Source organism: Solanum lycopersicum, chromosome 12, assembly GCF_036512215.1.
Source record: "Solanum lycopersicum chromosome 12, SLM_r2.1".
NCBI lineage: Eukaryota > Viridiplantae > Streptophyta > Magnoliopsida > Solanales > Solanaceae > Solanum > Solanum lycopersicum.
The window spans coordinates 6347000-6371359 of NC_090811.1; the positions used below are offsets into that span (position 1 = coordinate 6347000).

Consider the following 24360-nt stretch of genomic DNA (forward strand, 5'->3'; position numbering starts at 1 on the left):
ACAACTCTAATTTATACAACAAAAAAACTAGTTGTTTTAATTTTTCCGTTTAAACTTTAAAGCTGTTGGTAAGGGTGGTCTCGGGAAAATGGTGGGGGGGGGGGGGCTGCCTGCACTGCAGCTGCAGTGCAGCTTTATGCAGGTTGCACGGGCGGGCAGGGGCGGGGATTTGAAAAAATTTAAATTTTAAAATATAATTTATAAAAAATATAAATATAAATTATATAAAATATAAAAAAATTAATATATATTAAATAAACCGGACCGGAACCGGAATGAACCAGTACCGGTACACCGGTATGAAACTACGATTCCGTTTCATTCCGTGTACCGGTTTAGACTACCCCGGCCCGTCCCGTAGGCAACCGAAACAGGACGAACCGGAACGATACCGATACGTCCCGTTCCGTTACCCAATCTTAATTACTATTATAAATCAACTATTTATAGTAAGGATGACATATAAAAACGAACTTAGGAAGCATTGAGCAGAAAGAAAAACGTCCCTTTTTAGAGAGGTCAAGTTAGTCGTGTCCAAAAATAGAAAATATTATATGCAAAGAGAAAAATAAAGAATATGATTGAAGATGTCTGAGAAAAGGAAGGAAGACATTTTTGGGCCAAATCCTTTTAGAATTTGGACTTACAAAACCCAAATCCTATTTTATTTCGACCTCTTACTTTCTCTATTTATTCCTTCCATTCTTCTCCAAAAATTTTACATCGCTCGCTAAAATATCCTTTATATTTCCCCAAATCCAATCATCTTCCAAGCTCCTAACAATGGCTACTAGGCTTCAATTTGAAAAATCGAGTGAAATTGGAGTTTTCTCAAAGCTAACTAATGCATATTGTTTGTTACCTACTGGCGGATCTGAACACTTCTACAACACATTTGAATCTGAACTGTCACAAATTATTCCGGTAATCAAAACCTCAATCGGAGGAACGAGGATAATCGGGAGACTCTGTGCCGGAAACAGAAAAGGTCTTCTCTTACCTCACACTACTACAGATGAAGAATTTGATAACTTGAGAAACAATCTACCAGACGGAGTTGTAGTTAAGCGCATTGATGAGCGATTATCTGCCCTAGGAAATTGCATAGCTTGTAATGACAATGTTGCTATGATGCATACAGATCTCGATGATGAAACTGAAGAGATGATTGGTGATGTACTTGGTGTCGAAGTTTTCAGGCAAACAATTGCAGGGAATGCTCTTGTTGGTAGTTATTGTGCTATTTCAAACGCGGGATGCTTAGTACATCCTCATACATCTGTGGAAGATATGTACGAACTTTCAACTCTTCTCGAGGTTCCGTTCATTGCCGGAACAGTAAATCGCGGTAGTGAAGCGATTGCTGCTGGATTGATTGTTAATGACTGGACGGCATTTACGGGACGAAACACTACTGCAACAGAGGTATCTGTTATTGAACGTGTTTTCAAGCTTAGAGAGGCTGAACCTATATATATTGTTGATGAGATGAAGAGATCATTGATTGATAGTGATCGATAGTTATGCTTGTTTATTTTTCTAACTTTTTAGATGCAAATTATTACTCAATATTTTTTTTTATATATAAATGAATTCTTCTAACACCTTTTTATTTTAATTAGGCAAAAGTATTTTACCCCTGAACTTGAAGCTTTTTATGTGTCCACCTAAATTTTATTTTGTTTCAATTACCCCTCTGAACTTGCTTATTCATCGAACATGTACACCTTTTACGTCAAGATTAAATAAATTGATAAATACTAAATAAAGATAAGAGTTAAAACTATAGAATCTGATTTAAAAAGTGGTAACTTGGTATATCATATTTTAATATATTTGTAATGTTTGAAAATTTAAGAAGAAATAAAAAAATAATTTGTAATGTTTGAAAATTTAAGAAAAAATAAAAAAATAATTTGTAATACACTTTATTTAATACTTTTCAATTATTAATTTATATTTTTGACGAAATATTAGTCTTAACTAATCAAACATTGAAGAAAGGGAGTGCAACTTTAAAGAAGCTAAAATAAGATAAACATGTTAAGTTGTTAACGAAGAGAATGTAAGAAGGCAAAATAATATATTCTTGATTTATTAAGGAGAATAAAATAGGAGAAATTTTGTGATTAAGCAAACTCTCATCATAGCTGTAGTTTGCTACTGTTACTATTCACAACTAACGTTATACATTAATTACGTGGGACGACTTCGAATTTATATAATTAGTCACATTTGTATATGTATAATTTTTCATAATATACAATTATTTAACCTATACATATACAATTTACCTCTCTCCCAATCTCGCTCGCCTCGCTCCTTCATCTCCCAATCTCTTTTGTCATATATACAAATGCATATGTATAATATACACTTATATACATATATAATTCACCTCTCTCCCACTCTCTGCCCTCTCTTGCTCGTCTCTCTCCTTCCTCTCTCAATCTCGCTCGCTTCTCTCCTTCCTCTCCCAATCTCTCTTGTCATATATAAAAATACATATGTAGAATATACAATTATATACATATATAATTCACCTCTCTTCCCTCTCTCACTCGTCTTTCTCCTCCCTCTCCCAATCTCGCTCGCCTCTCTCCTACCTCTCCCAATCTCGCTTTTCATATATACGAATACATATGTAGAATATATAATTCGTAGCTACATGATATATGGAGGAGAGAGGCGAGCGCGATTGGGAGGGAGAGGGGGAAAAAGTGGAAGAAAAGTGAATTGGATATACATAACATGTACGTAGAGAGAGGTGAATTATATATATGCAATTCACCTTTCTTCCACTTTTTCCCCTCTCTCTCCCAGTCTCACCCGCCTCTCTTCTCCATATAACATGTAGCTACGAATTGTAATCATCAAACTATAGCTATGCGATTGATTAGACTATTTTTAAGTATCTATATGTGAAAGTTCCCCAATAAAATAATATAATTTTATTTTATTGTTCTTTCTAAATATATTTGAGGCCCAATTTTGGGGTCTAAGGCATGTCTTAAATTTTTCAAGCAAGAGGTGGCTCTCAAACTATCCTTCATCTATCTTTCGATCTCCAAATATCTTTTATGTTAATTTTTTGGCTTAAAAATATCACTGATATTACTTTTTTGGCTTATAATTATTACCTTTATTTTATGAGCCAAAAGATTGACGTTAGAAATATTTGAGGGTCGAAAGATGGATAGAGGTTAATTTTTTATGCATTCTAGGCCGTATATACAAAATTCCGAGTGGAAGTTTGAGTGGTTGTTTTTGTATTTCTTATGTTAAAAATTAAAGCTCTCAATAATGCACATATTTCTAGTTAATCGTAATTACATTTTCTGTTTTTTCAAGTGTATAATGTAGTACATATTGGGTATATATGAAAATTTCATCTCCATAAAAAAAGGATAAAAATACAATGAGGCTCATGAGGAGCTTTGTTGCATCTTTTACCTCTCTAGTTGTTGTTTGCATAGAGGACAACAAGATATAATTTTGAGCCATTGATCCACACACTTTAGATGAAATATATGAGAACAAGGCAATTGTCTAATATCTTCTTTATCTCCATACTTGGCTAAACAAATACAACATTCCTGTTACATAAACATCACACAAAAAATTGTTAATTTACTTTCACTTTTATTATATACTAATTATTGATAGGGTAAAAGTAACTTTTACAAAATTATAGTCCTTAAAAATGGAATTTGAAATCTAAGAAATAAGATAGATTAATTATCTACTACGATAGCTTATATTACAATAATAGTATAAAATTTTATTTACATTGTCAATTTATATAAATTAAATTTTTAGACTTAGAGTTTAACTTTTATATAGTACATTGGAGAGATCTTAATATTTCCTTTGTCCCAATTTATTCGACTTATATTTTTATATTAAGTAACAATTTAATTATAAAGTGTCTATTTTATTCTTAGTAAAATGATTTATAGCCACACAAATTTCTATCATTCATTTTGGACAAATTTTAAAAGTTTTCCTTTTTTTTTTAAATTTCGTGTCGAGTCAAAATCGGTCACATAAAATGGAACGAAAAAGAGTAGTATTTTAGTAAATTGGTCCTATGAAGTTTCATCTGTTTGATGAGAGTTCATTTTTCCGCTTTGTAATCTCTTTTCTATTTTCCCTTCCTTCTCTCTTATGCATTATTTTTTAAAGGGAAAAGGGTCTGATATACTCCTCAACTTTGTCATTTGGAGCTGATATACCCATCGTTATAAAAGGGGCTAATATATGCCCTTACCGTTATACAAACGGCTCACATATACCCCTGCCGTTACAAAATGACTTACATATACCCGTCATTAACGGAAGTTAAAAAATCAGTTTTAATTTTATATTTATTACTTCTAATTTTTTTTAAAAAATTATTTAGGGGTATATATGATTCTTCTATCAAAGTTCAAGGTATATATTAATTTTTTCATACATAAATTATTTTTTGACTTTTTTTTATTATAATTATTTGAATTTCTTATTCTTATTTTGTTTTTTTCTTTCATTCTTTAGTTTAAAGAATAAAAAATTAAACTTTTTTTATGTGTGTATTGTAATTTAATTTCGTATTCGAAGAAAAAATTTGGTCATCTACAATAAGTTTTACAAGAATATTAGTGAAACATAAATAAATTTGATTATCAAATCAATAATTATAAATTAATCATTGAAACAAAAAAAATTAAAAAAAATATGTTTGGCGAGGATTAAATTTACTCATATGGAATTATATTTTTTAGAAAAAAATAATAAAAATTTAGATTAAAATTATTATTTTTTTCATTTCCGTTAGAGGAAAAGGGTATATGTGAGCCATTTTTTTTACAAGTAGAGGTATATATGAGCCACTTTCATAAAAAGGGTATATCAGACCGTTTTTTCTTTTTTAAAAGAAGTTTGAATTACTTCTATCCATTGAGTAAAAACATAAATAAGTTGTTAGATAATTACTTGAAGTATAATTGACCCGAGTACATTGTCAATATGGACACTTTATGTCACGTAAAAGATAACTATATGTGAAAAAAATATAAAACAGGATTAACTATCAGAATGAATAAGACAGATTATCTATAACTTACAGAATTTTCATCTTGCGGAGCGGAATTTGTGAGGTCTTCTTCCTTGTTTCCAATTTCTGATTTGTATTTCCAGGTTGGAAGAGTTGAGAGTTGTTCATCAGAAGCTCCTCTATCCACAGATGCCATATTCATATTGTAGCCTAGAAATGTACTCAACATTGGAACACAACAACAGAGCAATAGAAACAATATGAATGGGAATGAATATGCAACTGCATTCCAAGTAAGCAGAGAAATGCAGAGCAAGTGAAGTTTAGGAGCGCGATGATACGACATTAATAACCGCGATTCAAACACCCAAACATTCCCCATCACAAACCATATCGCGAAGAATAACTCCATACTAGTCTTGAATCTCTCCATCATGTGCAATGACGATGCCCTCCTGTATATCCAAATTTGTAGTTCAGATAGTTTTAATTTGACACATTTGAGTATAATTAATAAATCGATCACCTGGATTGATCATCGTGGCTGCTTCTTTGTTGCTCGATGTCAGAATCATGTCTTTGTGGCCTGATGTAGAATGCCCAATAGCGTGAATAAAGCAGGAGGACGCTAAGTATACAGCCAAAGACGTATCCAAACGCCCATATCCTCATTGGCCAAACTGGTTTTTCGTATTTTGAAACAGAGAGTGTATATACACTTAGAATTATTTGTATACTTAATGATATACACTCCATCATCATCCATGTTATTGAATTGAACGGGTTCGATCCAAGATCAGATCTTGAATACCCATTTTGGTAATGGAAAACTCTTCTTAGGAAAATGAACCACTTTGCTCTTGATATTCTCATTGCCATTCTTATCAAGACTGAAGAATCTGAAATATTAGAAGCACGACTATACCTGTTTCTATTTCCAACTGCATAATCGCCTCCTCCTACTGCTACTGCTGCTGCTGTTGTTGACGATGGTGAAATTGACGGAAAAGATACAACAATGCTCGAATGGCAAAGTGAAATTGGTGTAAGAAAGTAGCGACGGGTATTCATTGAAAGAGAAATTAATAACTTTTTATACAATCAGGTCAACATAACCGCGGAAACAAGAGTACTTAGCTAAAAGTTGAAGCTAGAAGGAATGAGTGTCTTTACCGGAGAAATTTCGAAGAAGTTTCAAGTTGTAGGCATGGAAGTTGTGTTTAATTCAGTTATAACTAACTATATGTGTGCAATGATCATGAGCCAGTGATCACTGAAGAAGTTTGTGCACAAGGTTCCCATGCTTGCAAAGTTTGCAGTACGTTATATATATATATATAGTAGATGTTGAATCCTTTTTGATTAATTCGTGTGTTTATTTAGCTTCTTTCATAGTTTGAACCCTCTTGATGAAAATATTGATTCCGTCACTACTGACAACTAACAAGTGATTACTATACTCTTGAATAACTTGGAAAATTACTTAGATATTACAACAAATTTGATTATTAGTGACGAATTAATGGAGAAATTGGAGGGATGGGTTGAGATGGTGGTGAGTGGTGGGTGAGGGTGAGCTATTGCTTTGATTTCAAGTGAAACTTTAAAGAGTGTGACAATGTAAGTATAACCATTTGCCTAACTTCTTATTATTTTTGTTGTTTATTTTGGATCCAAGCAACTCAATGTGGTTCTTCAAATGGACATCACTCCAAATAAATATTCGATTAATGATTAATTATTTACCTATATATATATATTTATTTTTTATGATGTTAACGTTCCATTTGATTTTTATGATAGAAAAATGCTAGGTGATGTATTTTGATTGTACATCAAATATAAGAAATATGGGGAAATTTTGTAATATTTCAAAATTATTCTTAAAATAAAAGAATCACGTGGATAAAATATTTCATAGTGTTATTAAAATGAAATAAGGAAATGTTTATTTTTTTTAGAATCAATTAAAAAGGAAAAGTATATCAAAAATTTGAAACTGAGAAAGTATTATACTTATTTCTTTTCAATTTGTTTATTTTAATTACCTTTTCAGTCTACTTCAAAAGAAATATCTCTTTCTTTTAATTTTTCTAATAGACCATAAGATTTAAGTATATTTTAATATATTTTTTAATTTACCATAAAAATCAATTTATTTTCTTAAATTTTATATAAGTTAAAATAAGATAAAATAAATTTAATTAAAAGAATATATATTTTGTAAATTCTGGCAGGTACAGTAACTAACAGATTGAGGATATGGCAGTTGGCCACCTAATCAAACAAGCAGTGAAAGCAACATTATCCTTTTGTCATGTTAGGCAACAACAATTTGCTTTAGTCTATGAATTTTTTTTATTAAAAACATAAGCTCTAAATAAATTATGTAATATGTGATTTCAATTTTTAATTTAAATTTTAATACGAATTTCAGACACCTAATAAAAAACAAAAAATAAATAACAATTGCTTTTAACAGTTCTACTGTCATATCAGTGGTACTTCCATAAGCTCAAATGATTGCTCCAATGTTTCACTTTACATGAACCTGCTTTCTTTTTAGTTTATTACTAGTACTTAAAAAAGGAATATTTTTTTGAAAATAAATTTAGAAAATAATTTAATTTAGCAGCAGTGTATTATGAGAATTATATATTGTTCACTTTGTTTATTTTTTAAAAAAATTGGAGTTGGAGTTGAATTTAATTATTGTTCAAAGAAAATCTAGAATATGAATATATTCTTTTTTCTAAATATGATTTATATCCTCAATTTTTTAAAAATAAGCAAATTTATGCAACTTGACTAATTTATCGGAAAATACAATCTATATATCATACATAATGTGATAGATTAGATCTTGTATACGAGCTACACACATTATTACAAATGATCTTCATTATATTTAGAATTTTTTAAGATAGAGTTGTGTTTGGTTAATGTTTTTTTAAATAATATTTGATAAAATGAAAAGAAAGGGTGATTTTATAAAATATTTTTTTTTAAAGATAACACTTGGAAAAGGAAAAATGTAATGAAAACGAAAACAATTTTTGTTGTTTTTCAAGTTTTAAATACAAATTTAAATTTTATTTAACTATTTTTTGGTCAAATATTAGTTTCCAAATAAAGTGAAGAAAAGTGAGGGTAAATAAAAGTGAACAAACCGTACATGTTGGCTTGCAAAAAAGTTAGTTAATTCTTTTAAGAAAAAAAGATATTCTAAAATACTCTCAAACTACTAAAAATGATACAAAATTAATCGAACGATGTTGATATGCGTTGCTTTTGGGCATACCATGAAAGAGCAATTTGCTTCTACTCGAAAAAATTAAAATACTTAGGTTTCAAGTTTTCTTAGTTTTGCTACCAAAAATAAATAAATAAATAAATAAAACTATAGTTGGAGAGCCGTACGGTTGGTAAAATAGACAGATCAAAAGTCACACTATTTAGAATGTGGATTCCATAAAATCAAGACGTGCCAACACTAATATATAAACCTTAAAATTTGATCTATCTATACGGTATATCGACGAATGAAACCCTCGGGCTAGCTCCGCACCTCTTCATTTAGAACTTGTACATAGTTTTAAAATTTTGTAGGACGCGACAATTCAATTGATGATTTGTGAATGTAAACTTTAACTATTTGCTGCATCAGAAATGTTAAAAGACAGTTAAATTAACTCTCACTTTATGAAATCAAACTAATGTTTAGAGACAATATAACACACAAGTGTATAACCTACTTGCATCTAACTAGCCATTAGCCACAAAGTTAGCAATTTGTGTACACAAATTAACAGATCATATTTTGCAGAAAGAATTAAATCTCGAGCCATTTTCGCGTTGAACATTAATATGATGCAGACAGGGCCATTTTTCGGGTTGAACATTGATGTGATGCAGACAGGGGACATAATAGAACTTCAATGGCGAAGACGTTGAGGCATATAACATTTCCCCTATCAAACAAAGTTGCAACACTTCTCCTTATGGCTTCTGAGGATCACACCAGGCATTAGCAACTTATATATTTGTTATACTTATTCCTCTTGTCCTTCCAAAACGAACTCAACATACAAATCTTTGATTGCAATGAGAACTGTTGTTATTAATGGCCCCATTATCGCTCCCTGAATAACATACACAATCAAGAATTGACACATATCAAGCGTAATACTATATCAAAGTGAATGTATATTCAAGTTGAATATATACGAAATGCAATGCGATGAAATGTAACAGTACCTCAACTGCTGAAGGAAACAATGTCACTCCACCAATAATGCTGAGACCGGTCAGATATGCACTATAACCGGGGAAGTCTTCTTGGATTTCAGATGCACCGAAATCCATAAGCACAAGATGAATAACGGATAAGCTAATAGCCAACATATATTCACCTTCAAGAACTAACTGTAAAGCTGCTGGGATAGTCGAAACCAATGAGGGGAATATAGGAAACAAAGGACTAACGAAAGCAAGGACAGTTGACATGTACAAAAAATGTATCGAAGATAATCTGAACAAGAGCCAAGTTAAGCATCCTTGAAAGAAAGCAATCTCAGCAGTTGCTAAAAGAACTCCGAAAATAGCTTTATCAAGAACCTCGATACAACGAGTCCTTGCAGAACGCGAAATGGGAAGCATAGATATCACTTGTTCTGTTACTCCACCAGATTCTGTTGTGATAAGATAATAAAGTACCCAAAAGAACAATATCGTCTGAGACACGAAATTGAAAAGCCCTGCAGCTCCTGATACTATCGAATTCCCAATCAAGAATATGACCTTCACACTACCACCTAAAACGGATTTGCTACTAACAAGTACACGTTGAGCAAATCCTTTTGCCTTTTCAACTAAGTCCACTCTAGTGATCAACAGTTCCCGAAAAATTGCATCAACTTCTGTATATATTTGCCCCCATTCACGATCCTTAATTCTCCTTTTCAGGCTCAGGATCTTCTTAGTATATGGAGAGCGGGATGCCAAAGCTGTGGATCGTTCAGAAGAGTTATTCGCTGGGGTTATTACAAATTGCTTGATACCCGAAACGAACTCAGTCATATTATATTGCATAGCATAGCTATCTATCTGATCAAGCACTGTCTGGCACAACTGATTACTGTACTTATCAACCATCTCCGGGACATCATGTTCATCGATCCATTTCCTAATACCGATTTTCTCAGCATAATTGCTCTCCTCTACATGGGATTTCAACGCGAAAACTGCATCTTTCCCTTCAACTCCAATTTTGTAAGAGAAGAAAATCATACCTGCTAACGATCCAAGAATCAATCCAACAATCAATCCGATAGCCACAATGGTTTTCAGTTTTTTCAATATCCCTCGAGTAAAGAAAGCAGTGATAGGAAGTCTCCGAAAGCTCTGACTTCTAAGAGATGTCACAGCATTGATAGTAGAGTCTACACTATTAGCTGTGAACATGAATCCAAATGCAAGAAGAGCTACTGATCCAACACCACCAATCTGCTCACATGTTATCACAAACACCCAAAACGACACGAGCCATCTCAACAATATAAAAAATCCACTTCTATGGCGCCTTAAAGCGTTATGTTGTTTCTGCCTCCTATGTACAACTCTGTATATCATATCCTTAATTTCCACAAGTGTTCCAACTGATACCCTGAATACAGCCACGGGAACGGCTAATATGGTCTCTGTAAGGCCTAGTTTTAGAGGTTCGGACCAGAATGCAACAAGAGCATGCTGAATTCCCCTCAATGGTATCGAACAAAGGACAGCCCATAAGAGAGGCCTCAAATAATCTTGAAGCAATTTACCAACAGCATAAAGAATGAATATTGTGAGGGCAATGCCAGCATGTGCCATGGCTATATAGAGAGCCTGGCGTACGTGGGGATCAGCTGACAATGTATTATGATTTGATTGGACGCGGTTTCTTGAGGGAGGTTGAGGATGATCATGATCAGGAGGTGGCTTCGGCTTCCTCATTGAAACTAATACAGAAGCATAATTGAGTTGCACACAAACTGAGTGAAAAAACAAAAGATTCTTAATGATTCGAAAAATGATATCAAGATTCAAATCCAGGCCAGTTCATCTAGATGCTAAATTCAAATCCAGGCCAGTCCATAGGGCGGTCCTGTGACCAATTGAACTACAGTCCAGGTGCAGGTCAGGGAAAAATTAGGTGTATAATTTAAAATTAATTTAGATTCGAACCATTCAATTTTATGGCCAGTATCTTCAAATTTTGGAGCTGCTAACTCTGAGCACATGTTAGATTGAAATTTTTGGTGAAATGATTAGTGTACTGTTGGATCTCCTTGTTTGATGCCTAATTCTTTTATTAACCAGAAGTTCTGAAAAGAAGTTTTATGTATTTTCCATAAAATAAAGCATCGACTAGAGAGAATAGTAAAATTAGTGTGTGAAATCATAACCCGCCCAACTCACTCAAGTTTGGGTTGATTTTAACCCGATTATTAAGGAAAAAGTTTGTTCTTATTATTAGTAAGATAGGTTGTCTTGGTTCCGTAACATGGTTCAAACCTGGCTTTTCATGAATATGAGAATGTTATGAATGGACGCGAAATTTCAAATGTGTATTGTTGTATGTAGACCCCACTAATTGAGTTTTAAAAAAACAAATCAATTTTAATTTGATGTTTAGTATACGCTTTTCTAAAATTGAAGACAACTTTGTTATCATCGTGTTTTATGCATTTGGTAAGATGATATATACTCGGTCTTAGAAATGATATTTTCTAATTCAAAATTTAGATGGCACACTCTAGGGTTGAGGAACACTCTTTGATGCACGGGAAAGCTAATGGTTCCATGCCTTTAGAGATCCGTGGCTAGCCGAATAGCGAGGATTTGCCTTTTTGAAACTCTCCCCTCTCACAATTCATATTTTCCATTGGTTCAATGCTGTAACTCGTTTTTTACCTGAAAAAACTATTTATATAATTTAATGACTTAACAATGCTTAGATATCAAAATTCATTGATGGTAAAGATCATATAGACAACTTATAAACTCCCAAATTTAATAAAGAAGTTAATTAAAAATCGTGATGACTACCCAATTTCAATTAAGACACTCAAGGGACAAAATAATTATTGTACACTGAATCACATTTTCTTGTGTTCGATGGGTAAATAAAAAATATTACTATTTAAAAATATTTGTATATAATTTAGAACTCAATAAAGTAAAGCAGGGACTTTAGGCCAAAAAAAATTAAGTGTTCGACAATATACTGCTAATTATTATGCACATATTTTCAAGATTTTACTGTTTTCTAAAAATACAATTGATGTAGTTCTCATTAGAAGTCATTGACAATCAAGTTTTCAATTACTTGTTATTTATTAATTTCTTGTTTTCACTTCAATTTAAATCACTGATGTTTTAATATATTCTTAGACATTTTAGGTTCAAAATTAGATTATCAAATATTTAAATTTCAAAAAAAAAATTGTCTTGACATTGTATGTCTTCTAAATGTAACAATCACTAAAATATTGATGACTTAGACCTATTTTTGTAATGAAAAATGACAATTTTAGTCCCTTTATTATTGCATAATTCATGTTCTAATTCCTGTGTTATTTGACTATTCACATTTAATCTTCAAATATTTGAAGTGGGTGATTTTGGTTCTTGAAGTTAACAAAAGTAACTATTTAACAAAGTAGTTATTTAACAGTACAATTACTAACTACTACTTTGTGTCTCTCTTTTACTCTCTTTTTCTTGTCATTTTATGTTACTAACACATGCTTCATTGTATAATAAATATTTAAAAAATTTAAAGACTAAAAGTTATTAGGACACTGTTGATAGTCTTAAAAAACATGTCCACCCACTGAACTCTTTCAAAATGTATCGTATTTGACCTATGTTAATAACTAAGGAAAAAAAGGGAAAGAATGAGTTGCTCATAAATGTTAAATAGAGCAAACAGAGAAGCAAATGGGATCAATTATATATCTAAAATAATCATTGTATATTTATTAGAAATATATAAAATATGATTTTAATTTTATAACATAATTTTTCAAGCATTTAGAATCATCAAATCTTTATTTTATTTTATATATTTTTAGATAACTATTTTGTTAAATAATTTTTGTTAGCTTCAAGGACCAAAATTGCCCACTTCAAATAATTGAAGATTAAATTTACATAGTAAAATAACACAAGGACTACAACTAGAATTATAGGGACAAAAAGTGTTGTTTCCATTTTGTATCATACAAGTAAAAGATGATATTCAATCAAGTGAACTTTTAATTAATTTTTGGAATAGTTCTAGAATAATTTTATAATTTGTGTAACAATTAATTTAGTTGAAAAAGTTTTTCAAAATTATAATCAGTAGAAACTTATCTAATATTTAAAACATTTGTGGTGTTATGCAACATATATTAATTTATATATGCATATTCATGTCTTACAAAATATTACAAGAAATATTGTATTACCAATTGAAAAAAAAAATTAATTTAAATTATAATCAACCATCAAGTATATCTAGAATTTGTGAAAATAAACATAAGAAAATTATTAAATGAATAGAAGAAAATAACATTTTCATATATAGTTATAGATAAAAATAAAAAAAAATTAATAATAAAAATTAAACAAATTTATCGTAAAAGTTATCAACAAAACAAAGGAATACAATTAAAAATTGCAAAGAAAAAGAAAATTTCTAAAAACAAATACCAACTAATGTTTTGATTGGTTGAAAATGTAGGATTATGCCCAGTGAGGTTAGTTTTCTCTTCTCTCGAATCTTCTCAACATCAAACTCACCATTTTCTCTACTTCCTTTGCTTCATCATCTTCTATCCATGTCGATTTCCACCAAAATTCCTCATCCTCTCCATCACCCTAATTCACCATACCCCAAATCCTCAAAATCCTCTTTTTTATACTCAAAACCCACTAAATTAGCCTTCTTTAGATCCATTACCATCGAAAGAATTTCAACAAAATCTGTTTCTGCAACCCCATCAGCAGCAGGAGAAGCTTCTTCTTCATCTCTCCAACCCATTGAAGAGCTTCCACCGAATCTTCAAGAAATCGTCAAGCTTTTTCAAGCAGTTGAGCAACCAAAGGCTAAGTACGAGCAACTGTTGTTTTATGGCAAGAATTTAAAACCACTTGATACCCAGTACAAGACTAGTGAAAATAAGGTTGAGGGTTGTGTTTCACAGGTTTGGGTTAGGGCGTATTTTGATTCTGAGAAAAATGTTGTATTTGAGGCTGATTCTGATTCGGTACTTACTAAAGGTCTTGCTGCGTTGTTAGTTCAGGGACTTTCTGGAAGACCTGTAGAAGAGATTTTAAAAGTTTCTCCTGATTTTGCTGTACTTTTAGGGTTGCAACAAAGCTTAACTCCTTCTAGGAATAATGGGTTTTTGAATATGTTGAAGTTAATGCAGAAAAAAGCACTTCAATTGTATGTTGAAGCTGAGAAAGATGCTAATTTAAGGCAGAGTGAAGTATCGAATGCCTCGTCGACCGAGTCCCTTGGTGTTGGTGGTAATGGAAATGTGGAGTCTGTAGCCAGTCCTGAAGTTAATGGAAACAATGTTGGTGCTAGTGATGATTTTTTGAATAGTAGAGGGATGAGAATCAAGGAGAAACTGGAGAAGGAACTTAGGCCTGTTGAACTAGAAGTTGAAGATATATCTTATCACGCAGGACACGTTGGGATTAGAGGTAGTGATGGAGAGACACACTTTAATTTAAAAGTGGTGTCAGAGGAATTTGAAGGTAAGAGTATGGTTAAGAGGCATAGGATGATTTATAGTTTACTGCAAGATGAGTTGCAGAATGGACTACACGCTTTATCAATTGTGGCCAATACGCCGTCTGAAGTTGGTAGTAGTTGAATTGCTGGCGTCAAGAGAGGTCTGGTTCTTTTTGTCGTGTAAACTTTTCATTCTTGTGGAATTTATTGAAACTTATACCTTAGCTTGTAGCATAAAATCCTGAGAAGTGGATAGCTATGATGCGAAGTCTGTTTTGTCGCGAGAATCTTAATAAAATAGTTTCAGGATTTTAAACAATAGTTTTCTTTACTCCCAAGAGTCATTTCAATACAAAGCTTCAATTGTTTATTAACTGTTGTAATTTGGTTGCTTCAGTCTTAGCAACTTTTTCTCTGTGACGCACTTGGACGTGCTAATCAACTTCAAGAATGATAAATAGCTACTTGAAGTGCCATTACCTTGTTAGCAATGAAAATTTTATCCTTTATCTTTTACAACGATGACACAATTTTTTTTTCTAATTTCAGCTCAACTTGATGAAATGCAATTACAATTATCCTTTATAAGTAACTCTACTTTGTTAGGCCTTTCACGTTTATGGTAACTGCAAAAATTATTATTTTTATGTTTTAAAAGGGTTTTAATATAAATTCATGGTATTTCTAAAGATGTTTACCTCTAGTGAACTATGCGTCTGGTTTCCTTGAACCTAAGAGATCTAAATAATCTATCACATTCCGTGGGAAATGATATTTCCAAGTTGCATTAATTTTGTGATCTGGGGGACTCATAACAGCTATAGAAGGATCTGTGAGATGTCACTCTTTTCTCTAGCGACTTGGTGAACAAAGGAATACATCAATTTAATTGTGATGCTGGGAATTTTCTTAAACATCTGGTGGCAAAGTGATGCCACAGACTGTAAAGATATTGTTTGTAGAGTAGCAGGCCCAAAGAATATCCAGAAAGTTGAAGCAGATATGGAGGACACTACATTGTGCATATTTTGGACTTCATGGTTGGAAAGGACTAAAGCTTTCTTTGAAGGGCATAGGGATCGCGTGTAGAATTAAGAATAGATGTATTCATAATCTATATTATTTGGTGTAAATGCAATTCTCTGGTGGATCTGCATCAGTTTTTCGATTTCGTGGATTTGTTAGGAGGGTTGTCCGGTGTGTGCCTGTTCTGGGATGTTTTGCTTTGTACTTGCCTCTACCTTCTTTGCACCTTATCAATAAACTTTTACCTCTTTTTGTTTTATAACAATTTAATTCTGAAGAAACAATATATAGAAATAAATGCTTTAGGGAGGTGCTCAGGATTCTCTAGAAAGAAATTATCTATATGGCGCCCTATTATTCCTCGAGGAATGGTGTATTTTGTGATCAGAATCACGAAGCACAATGTATCATAGGTTGATAGTATATCTTCTTGGATGCCTCAGCCTCCTTCAGGCTTTGTTTCCGCAGGTTGTATAGCCTGAAAAGGAGCACCAAATCAATCTGATTTTGGTTCCTTAAGATGCATCCGCAGTGATATGGTTCCTGGTGATCAATTTTTGGAACAAAGTATTTGGGAAACATCTGATGCCAAATTCATGAAGAAGCCCTTTAGTTTATGGGTTATTGCATATGAGTTAGGACATTTCGAAGTGGTCTCAAGAAGTCTCCAAAGAGGCTTGCTGATCGAGATATGGCTAGTGGTCTAGGTGATATGGTGGTTGACACAGAAATCAGAACATTCTCTGCAGCCCTTTTTGATGAATATGGTGGCCTGGTAAACAATTTATGCTTTCCAATAGCTTTAATTTCTATTTTATGCTGCATAAATCTAATTTCAAAATTTGTTACGTTAGGTGTCTATTGATAGGATAAACTGCAACTGTTTGAAGATACTTCTACTAGGTTATATAGACGCATGCAACCTCCAAAACGTTTTTAGTTCTACTTGCATTACTAGATGGTTCTCATATATGGCATCTCCTTGTTATAATATCAAGAATACATATATGATCGCCTTTGATATAGTAGCGTGTACATTTTCCAATTTCCTGACTTAAATTTTTGGTTGAGCTGTCAGAATCAGTTTTTTGGGGGTAACTAAATTGATTCAAGTACTAAACCAGCAAGTAGGTACAAAGTATGCCTCAGCGTTGGACAAACAAGCTCCAAACACTGTGATTGAAAAGAGCAAAATTACATCAAGAACTCTAATCTCAAAAATATTACCTAAGGATAGTAATTAAGCATGTCTAGACTCTAGTCCAGAATGCAAACCAGGAAACAGAGAGCCCCTGCAGTGAATTGCTTGAGTAGCCAGTCTTATGAGTATTTCAGGGCTTCTACTTTTCATCTGAAACAGTCTTAAGTTCTTCTTGTGCCACACCAAGTAATGATAACATGTAACGGATAATCTGTAAAGAGCAGCTTGTACTGAGTTGCCTTTGGCATGAGCAATAGCCCACATCATTTCATCCTTCCATTCCACAGATGATCTTTGAATGCCTAACCATAAGAGATTCATCCCAGATAGGTCATCAAAGAGATTCTTCCCAGATAGTTGCTAAGTAATGACATTTGAAGAATAAATGATCCAGACTCTCATCATTGTTGGTTGCAAAGGGATAAGACAGGTCATGTGTAGGACTCCATTTTGCTAATCTGTCTCTAGTCAGAAACTTTTCCATACAGCCAAATACAGTATAAACTTCTCTCTAGGGGCTCCATGGTTTTTAGTAATCTCCTCCATCTACCCTTGTATAGTCACCTCAATTTACAATCGACCGCATTTGTGCTGAATTTAGTCCTAAGGGTGACATCCTGATCCTCATAGCCAGCTTTTTCCAGTATTCTTTTGGTATTGAGGATCTTCTTAATTGTCCATGATGCTCGACTATCATTCACATCCCAAACACTTCCACCTTTGATTTGTATATGCATGGACCAGTTGGATCCATATCATGGCCTTTTTCAAGCACAGATTCCAGAAATGTTCACTAATAGCAGTTCAATTCCAATCAGTTATGTCAAAGAAGCCAAGGTCTCCAGCAGTTTCCAGCTTATTTTGAGAAGTTTCTCTTATCAAAAGTGCTTTTCAATAAAGTGCCTTGGGAGGTATCCAAAGTGTGGTCTAGTGGTCAAGAAGTGGTTAAGAGCCATGAGGTCTCAGGTTCAACTCTCAGTGGAGAAAAAAGCACCAGGTGATTCTTGTCATCTGCCTTGGTAGATAGAGTTACCTGGCACCTGATGCTGGTGGGATGTGACTGGTATCCTGTAGAACTAGTCAAGGTGAGCGAAAGCTGGTCAGGACACCATGGTCTAAAAGAAAGTGCTTCGGGATAGTAGCAATTTGTGATTGGCTAATATTGTCAAAGTGCTTTAACTGTCAAACTACGAAAAAGGATATGCATATAAGTTGTCAACTATTTTTGATATGGGTATTCTTGTTGTAAATAAATTCGAAAGTACTTATTTTTAGGAGATGCTACGCTTTTCTGCCGATGCTAACTGAAACAGAACTTCTGCTACTATTCAAAAACACTTATTTATAGTGAAACTATAAGAAGTGCTTTTATTGAAAAATAAGCACTTCTCATCTTTCAAAGTCTTGGCCAAACAGGTTATGAATGCTTCTACGTGCTTGTTACTCTGGATTACGTTGATACTTGACAGAGTATATGCATTATCAATTTACCTCTCTTACTGTTCTACCCAATTTGCAGATGGTTCTTCTGTGTAATGTGTCTTTCAGTGACATAACTTTCAATTTACATCAAAGGTCTAACTGTCTGAGTTCCAGCGTGACCTTTTCCTTGGCTGCTAGATCATACAATGATAAGTATGACTCTCGGGAGCCTCTTTTGGAGCCGATTGACAGATTATTGAAGTTTTTCTTCAATTGGCTTTTGTAAATATCCCAGCGCTTCTTTCATTGTTAATATAACAGTTCTACTAATCAGTAATTCTTGGTTTGGAAACTAATTTTAGGACCAACCATGAACATCGTGTGAAATGTTCTCTTCCTCGTCATGTTTCTTGTATGAAAATCGATATATTACTTGATCATGGAACTACTGATTGATTATATGCAAGTTATTTGACTTCATTTGAATTATTTATTTCAGGTGCACTTCAGTAACCTTCTTTCAGCCTTGTTATTTTGTATCACAACTGTGGACTGGAACTGCAACTTGTTTCAATCTTGATTTGTGTTTGTATTAGAAGCACAGAACCTTTAGTCAAATCACTCCTATTTTGAATTTTGTGAGTCAAATCAATCTTTGCTTTGTGGGATGTCTACTTATCAGTGAATATGACTCCGAAATGCAAGAGAATACAATAAACCCCTACCCTCTACTGGATGTCAACAACGATGAGGAGGCAGCTCCTAACTTGTGGTATCGTCGTGGGTTGCACTTATGCTCAGACTCGAGGAAAGAAGACAACAACTGACAGGTATCATCAGCCTCCCTCCATACTAGTCTTTGAGAAAACATGTATTGAAATCATATATCATAAGTTATACTATGATTTGTCAAGATATCATGTTCATGCTTTGTACTCCTATTTTGATCACATTTGAATGGTTCTTTGGAATCATAAGCCATATACACAATCATATTCTTTTATCAGTACATATATCGCCACGCGTACATCATGATGTTCGATCACCTGCCTGGTCGATTAGGGAGTATATCTTTTCTCAATATGAATAAGAACAACAATCATTGCTAGCAAGCCCCAAATACAAGCAGACTAACAACTTTTGTCTCATTGTAGTGTACTAGTAGAGGAAGAAGAACGATAAATTGTATGCATTTTACACGTTGGGTTTATGTTATTTGTATGACCAATATATGAGTGGACATAAACACCACACGCAAAATACATTTTTATTTTTTTAAAATTTTGTATATCCATGTTATGTTTTTACCCCAATTTATATCTTACAGATAAAAATTTCAAAATCCATATGCTCAAATATTTCAAAACCGTATGTATACCATCACAGCCAAACAAATTTAGTATAGCATATAATATTTGTATCATTTCACTTGAGTTATATGATAGTAAGCCAACACATCCGCATACAATGTATATGTTGCCACAAGTAATCGATGTCCTTAGGGATGACAATGAAACGGAGCAGCACGAGTTTAAATAATAAGTGATATGAACTTGATACATTTAAGAAATAACGCTTCACAAGTTTAAAAAATCACACCCAAAATTGCAAAACACAATTTTCTTTAAAAAATTATGTAGGACGGATCTACACAGTGCAGAGCAGAGGATTAAAAATATTTTTTTTTTGTTATATGAGACAAGGAGGAGTAGATTGAAATCATCGTGATGTTGCACGAATTTATCTTCCCTACTCCATTATCATCCCTAATTGTAGCATAAGTTCACATTAATCAACGTAGATCGATGTATAACCGTTGTCCCCTACGAGCACAAAGTCCACATTGAAATTTGAATCAATTTAGCATTTAAAACATGTGTATTGAAGGAATGCACCAAAATAAAAGGTTTGGTCTCCATTAATAATTTTTAATTAATTAGCTTGTTTGATCAAGTTTTTTGGAGGTTAAAAATGTTCTTTTTTTCTTTTCAAAACAACATTATTAGATACATGTCATTATATAAAGTTCAATTTTGAAACCTAAAGGTACAAAGCATTGATTTCAAATACGTGTAGAGGATCTTAATTTCTCAATTACGCTAAATCTATCCAATAGTTTTAAAAAAAATATATATATCCAATAGTTATTAAAAAAATTGATATCTACTGAATCATCTCTGATGATACATGATTAATTGTTTTTTTAACGTTGCTTTATATTTAATGGTATTCAAAATGTATTACAATTGTTACTTATTTTTTTCTTATTAAATGATATTATACCTGAATTACAAATTTTCAAAAAATTATTCAAATTAATTTATGTGTTACTATATAAACTATAGTTATAATACAATTTTAATTTAATACCATACATTGTTATAAATTTAATTGTTATTATTCCAACAAATATAATACATTTTAGCTACGTAAAATTAATTTCAATTGTATCAAAATATTTGAGATTCATACTAGTTTGTTCATTTTCATTGCAACATATGACATTTCTGTTCTTATTTTCCTCGTATTAAAGATTTATTTTGAGTAGGCTATGGTTTTAATTTTTACTCAAAATAATGTTATCTTAAAAATATTTGAATGTTATTATGACATTTGAAATCCTTTCCATTCTATAGATTTTGAGATGAGTATTCATCTCGGTGAAATATCAATTAGCCAAATGGGTTAAGCTTTCAATTTTTACTCATTCAAAATTCAAAATATCACTAAAATATTGTAACTTCTTTTTCTATTTATGTTCTTCCGTGAAACTAATTATTCATTTTTATAATTGATAGAAAAGTAAAGTTTTTGAATTTTGAGATTGAAATTATTTTTCCTTTGTTATTATATAAACTAGTGAAACTATTCGCGCTTGAAATATATAATATTTAGGTTAGTATCGAATATATAGATAATATTTATATTTCTCCTCGTCTGTGATATTATAGACTTTTTAAAAACATATAAAATATATTTATTTGTTTTGTATATGTATATATTAGAACAAAACATTTACCGTGGTGAAGTAAATGGAATAAGGGATAATATGTTGAAATAACAATATATTGGTATTAGGTTGAAAATATTTTAGATGTTTTAATTTTCTCTATCTTTTCTAGGAGTAGTGATGTTTTATCTAAACTCTGATTTCGTCAAAATAAAATTGTTTTCTTTTATTTTATTATTACATTTGCTTATTATAATTTTTTAAACATTATTTAAATACTTGTAAGATTTTCGAAAAATGAAGCATATAAAGTCATGATTCATATTTAATATTAAACTTTACAAGTAAGATGAAGAGACATGAGTTATAAATAATTCAAATGTATAATTTTATTAGCCACAAAATGTATTACTAATTATGTATTGATTTTATTTGTAAAATAAAAAAATAAAAATAAGGTGTGAAAATACAAAAAATGAACAGAGAAAATATAATAATTGGTGACTACATAAAAATTATAAATACATTTCAAAGCAAAAAGAACGACCACAGATTGTTACATACGCAAAAAATGACATCATGAAAATAATAATATATTTTTCAATTACTTTTTATAATTTATAATAAAAGTGAAACTAATCATCATAAATTTTGTTGTTGTTAAAATGAAATAATTATATTTTTTTTTTATAACAAAGAGAAAATAGAATACTAAAGGATCAAATGATTAGTATTGACAATATAATACATTTAGCTAAATTATTTACATAAATTAAAACTTTAAATACTCTAGCAAAAGTAATTAAGTTGCTAATAAATTTTAAAGTGAAAAAATAATCTCTAGTTATGCTTAATTTTTTTCCCTTGTACCATCTTCCTTTGCAAAGAGATCCGTCATCATGTTTTGATCCATATGTCAAACTCTTCATATATGCAACCTACTGAATAAAAAAAAGCATATATGAATTAAAAATAATTATGTCAAAAAAAGAACGAAATATAAACCATATTTAATATATTTATATATTATCTTTTCAATAGTAATAACAATACTAAATAATAATTATTTCTTGAAATCTAACAAATATTATAAATCAAACTATATTATATATGGAAAACTAACTATTAAAAAAAGTAATTGCATACGGACAAAACATTGTTAAGAATTAAAGAGATTTTTTTAATCATACTTACTTGATAAATTATAATACAAACATAAAAATATATATTAAGAAAGCATGTCTAGTCCATAAAAATAAAAAGAAAGACTTAAGAATGAAATATATCTTACCTTCATATACTTTTTTTGGTTACATGTTAGCTAATTCACAAACAAGTTTTATGGAGAAGAGAAATTATAACTTTGTATGTGAATCTTCATGAAAATAAATATGAATCTATGTAGACAAAATAAAGGAAATGAAAAAAATAAGGACTTGAGAATGATATATTGATTAACTTCATATACTTTTTTTTTTGGTTACATGTTAGTTTCCTTCACAAATCAAATACGAATTTATAGACAAAAATAGAGAAAATAAAAAATAAAAAGTTCAATGACGTATTTCTTACCTTCATGTACTTTTTTTTGTTACAGATCAAACATATATGATGAAAAAAGAAAGAATAATTGTGAAAGTGAATCTTCATTAAACAAATATAAATTTATAGGCAAAATAAATGAATTTCATAAGACACATAAACTTATAAATTTAAATTGGAGGTTATGAATATAAAAATTATGAGAGTCATGAATATTATTAAAAGTAAAAATTAATGAAGGACAACTCATGGGTAGTAACTCCTAGTGAATAAATTCAAAAATAAAAATAAAAATACTTAAAATGTAAAAAAATAATACTATAATTTCATGATTAGAAGTGAGATAAACAAATAGAAAAAAAATATAGAATTTTTTTATTATTATAAATGTTCATACATTAATAAAGTATTTATTTGTATATTTGTATAAATGAAGTAATATATTTTTACAATAAAATAATTAATTTAAATTAAAAAAAGTCAAAAATAAATAAATTATGTTTCTCTTTTAATTATAAGTGAGATAAATAAATAAAAGATATGAAGCGTTTTTGTTATAAATGACCCACCATTAATAAATATTTATTTACAATAAATTTAAGTAATTTTTTATGATATATAATAATTATTTTTTTAAAAAAAAAAGATGAAAAAAACTAAATGCAAATGGAGGCCATATAGAGGTGCCACATCACCTCCTCTATGGTCCTCATTTATATATATATATATATATTGATTTATTTTTTGTTGAAAAGTTATAGAATATTCTTCTTCTTCTTCTTTTTTTTTTACTTTTATGATATAATAAACTAAATAAAGAATTTTCAATATTTTTCATCGAAAAAAGAAAGACTAAAATATTTTCTCTATGTTGAATTTTAAAGTATAATATTATTTACTCATGAAAATATATATAAATATGAATAAACTTGTATTTTACCAAATTCATTTATTATTTAATTTATTTTTATCCATATAAAATATAAATAAATTGATTTATTAATCATTTTATGTTGATCCATATTCAATCCACCAAACTTGTATTGTGCTCGAGTTTACAAAAGAGCACGAAATGAACATTAAAAATATATAAGAAGAAGAAGAAAAGAAATGCAACATATAATCAAGAACTCATAGAAAGAAATGAGGCAAAACTCCTCATCTAATTTACAATATATAAAAGGTGTGTTTAGTAGGAAGAAAAATAAAATAAAATAATATATATATATATATATATATATATATTGTTTTCCTTCATATATATATAGTGTGTTTAGTGCGTAGAAAAATAGATTTCTAGAAAATAAACAATTGTTTTATTATTTTTTTTGTGTTAGATGGGTAAGCAAAACATATTATCCTAAAAAGTATTGGTATATATTTTAGATCAAGTCACTAAAAGCCTGTCTGGC

General features: G+C 30.9%; 4 protein-coding genes and 1 long non-coding RNA gene across 7 annotated transcripts; 3 read left to right on the forward strand and 2 right to left on the reverse strand.

Moving 5' to 3' along the window:
* Window positions 1–618: 618 nt before the first annotated feature.
* On the forward strand, window positions 619–1679 carry LOC101268743 (eukaryotic translation initiation factor 6-2-like). The gene has a single exon (XM_004252081.5). It carries the CDS (start codon window positions 784–786, stop codon window positions 1519–1521), a length of 738 nt encoding a protein of 245 aa, XP_004252129.1. The 5' UTR covers window positions 619–783; the 3' UTR covers window positions 1522–1679.
* A 1633-nt stretch (window positions 1680–3312) lies between these two features.
* Window positions 3313–6106, reverse strand: LOC101248749 (E3 ubiquitin-protein ligase At4g11680). Its single transcript, XM_019211288.3, has 3 exons — window positions 5562–6106; window positions 5106–5490; window positions 3313–3596 (listed from the first exon to the last, which is right to left on the reverse strand). Exons 1-3 carry the CDS (start codon window positions 6104–6106, stop codon window positions 3450–3452), a joined length of 1077 nt encoding a protein of 358 aa, XP_019066833.1. The 3' UTR covers window positions 3313–3449.
* A 411-nt stretch (window positions 6107–6517) lies between these two features.
* Window positions 6518–11087, forward strand: LOC112940484 (uncharacterized). The gene is made up of 2 exons (XR_003244739.2): window positions 6518–6655; window positions 7273–11087. It is a non-coding gene; the product is annotated as an uncharacterized lncRNA (long non-coding RNA).
* LOC101243769 (uncharacterized) lies at window positions 8706–11474 on the reverse strand. Its single transcript, XM_004252082.4, has 2 exons — window positions 9293–11474; window positions 8706–9177 (listed from the first exon to the last, which is right to left on the reverse strand). Exons 1-2 carry the CDS (start codon window positions 11027–11029, stop codon window positions 9088–9090), a joined length of 1827 nt encoding a protein of 608 aa, XP_004252130.1. The 5' UTR covers window positions 11030–11474; the 3' UTR covers window positions 8706–9087.
* Window positions 11475–13760: 2286 nt separating this feature from the next.
* Window positions 13761–19469, forward strand: LOC101249049 (sufE-like protein 1, chloroplastic/mitochondrial). Of its 3 annotated transcripts, XR_011213243.1 has the most exons (3): window positions 13761–14968; window positions 16302–16608; window positions 18956–19469. XR_011213243.1 is itself a non-coding variant. In XM_069292451.1 (2 exons), the coding sequence occupies exon 1, from the start codon at window positions 13810–13812 to the stop codon at window positions 14947–14949; it is 1140 nt and encodes a 379-aa protein (XP_069148552.1). In that variant the 5' UTR covers window positions 13761–13809; the 3' UTR covers window positions 14950–14968; window positions 15626–16098. The 3 variants fall into 3 exon arrangements, 2 of the variants coding, with proteins under 2 accessions (XP_069148552.1, XP_069148551.1); XM_069292451.1 differs by lacking the exons at window positions 16302–16608; window positions 18956–19469 and adding an exon at window positions 15626–16098; XM_069292450.1 differs by lacking the exon at window positions 16302–16608 and having other exon boundaries at window positions 13762–14968.
* The last annotated feature ends 4891 nt before the right edge of the window (window positions 19470–24360 follow it).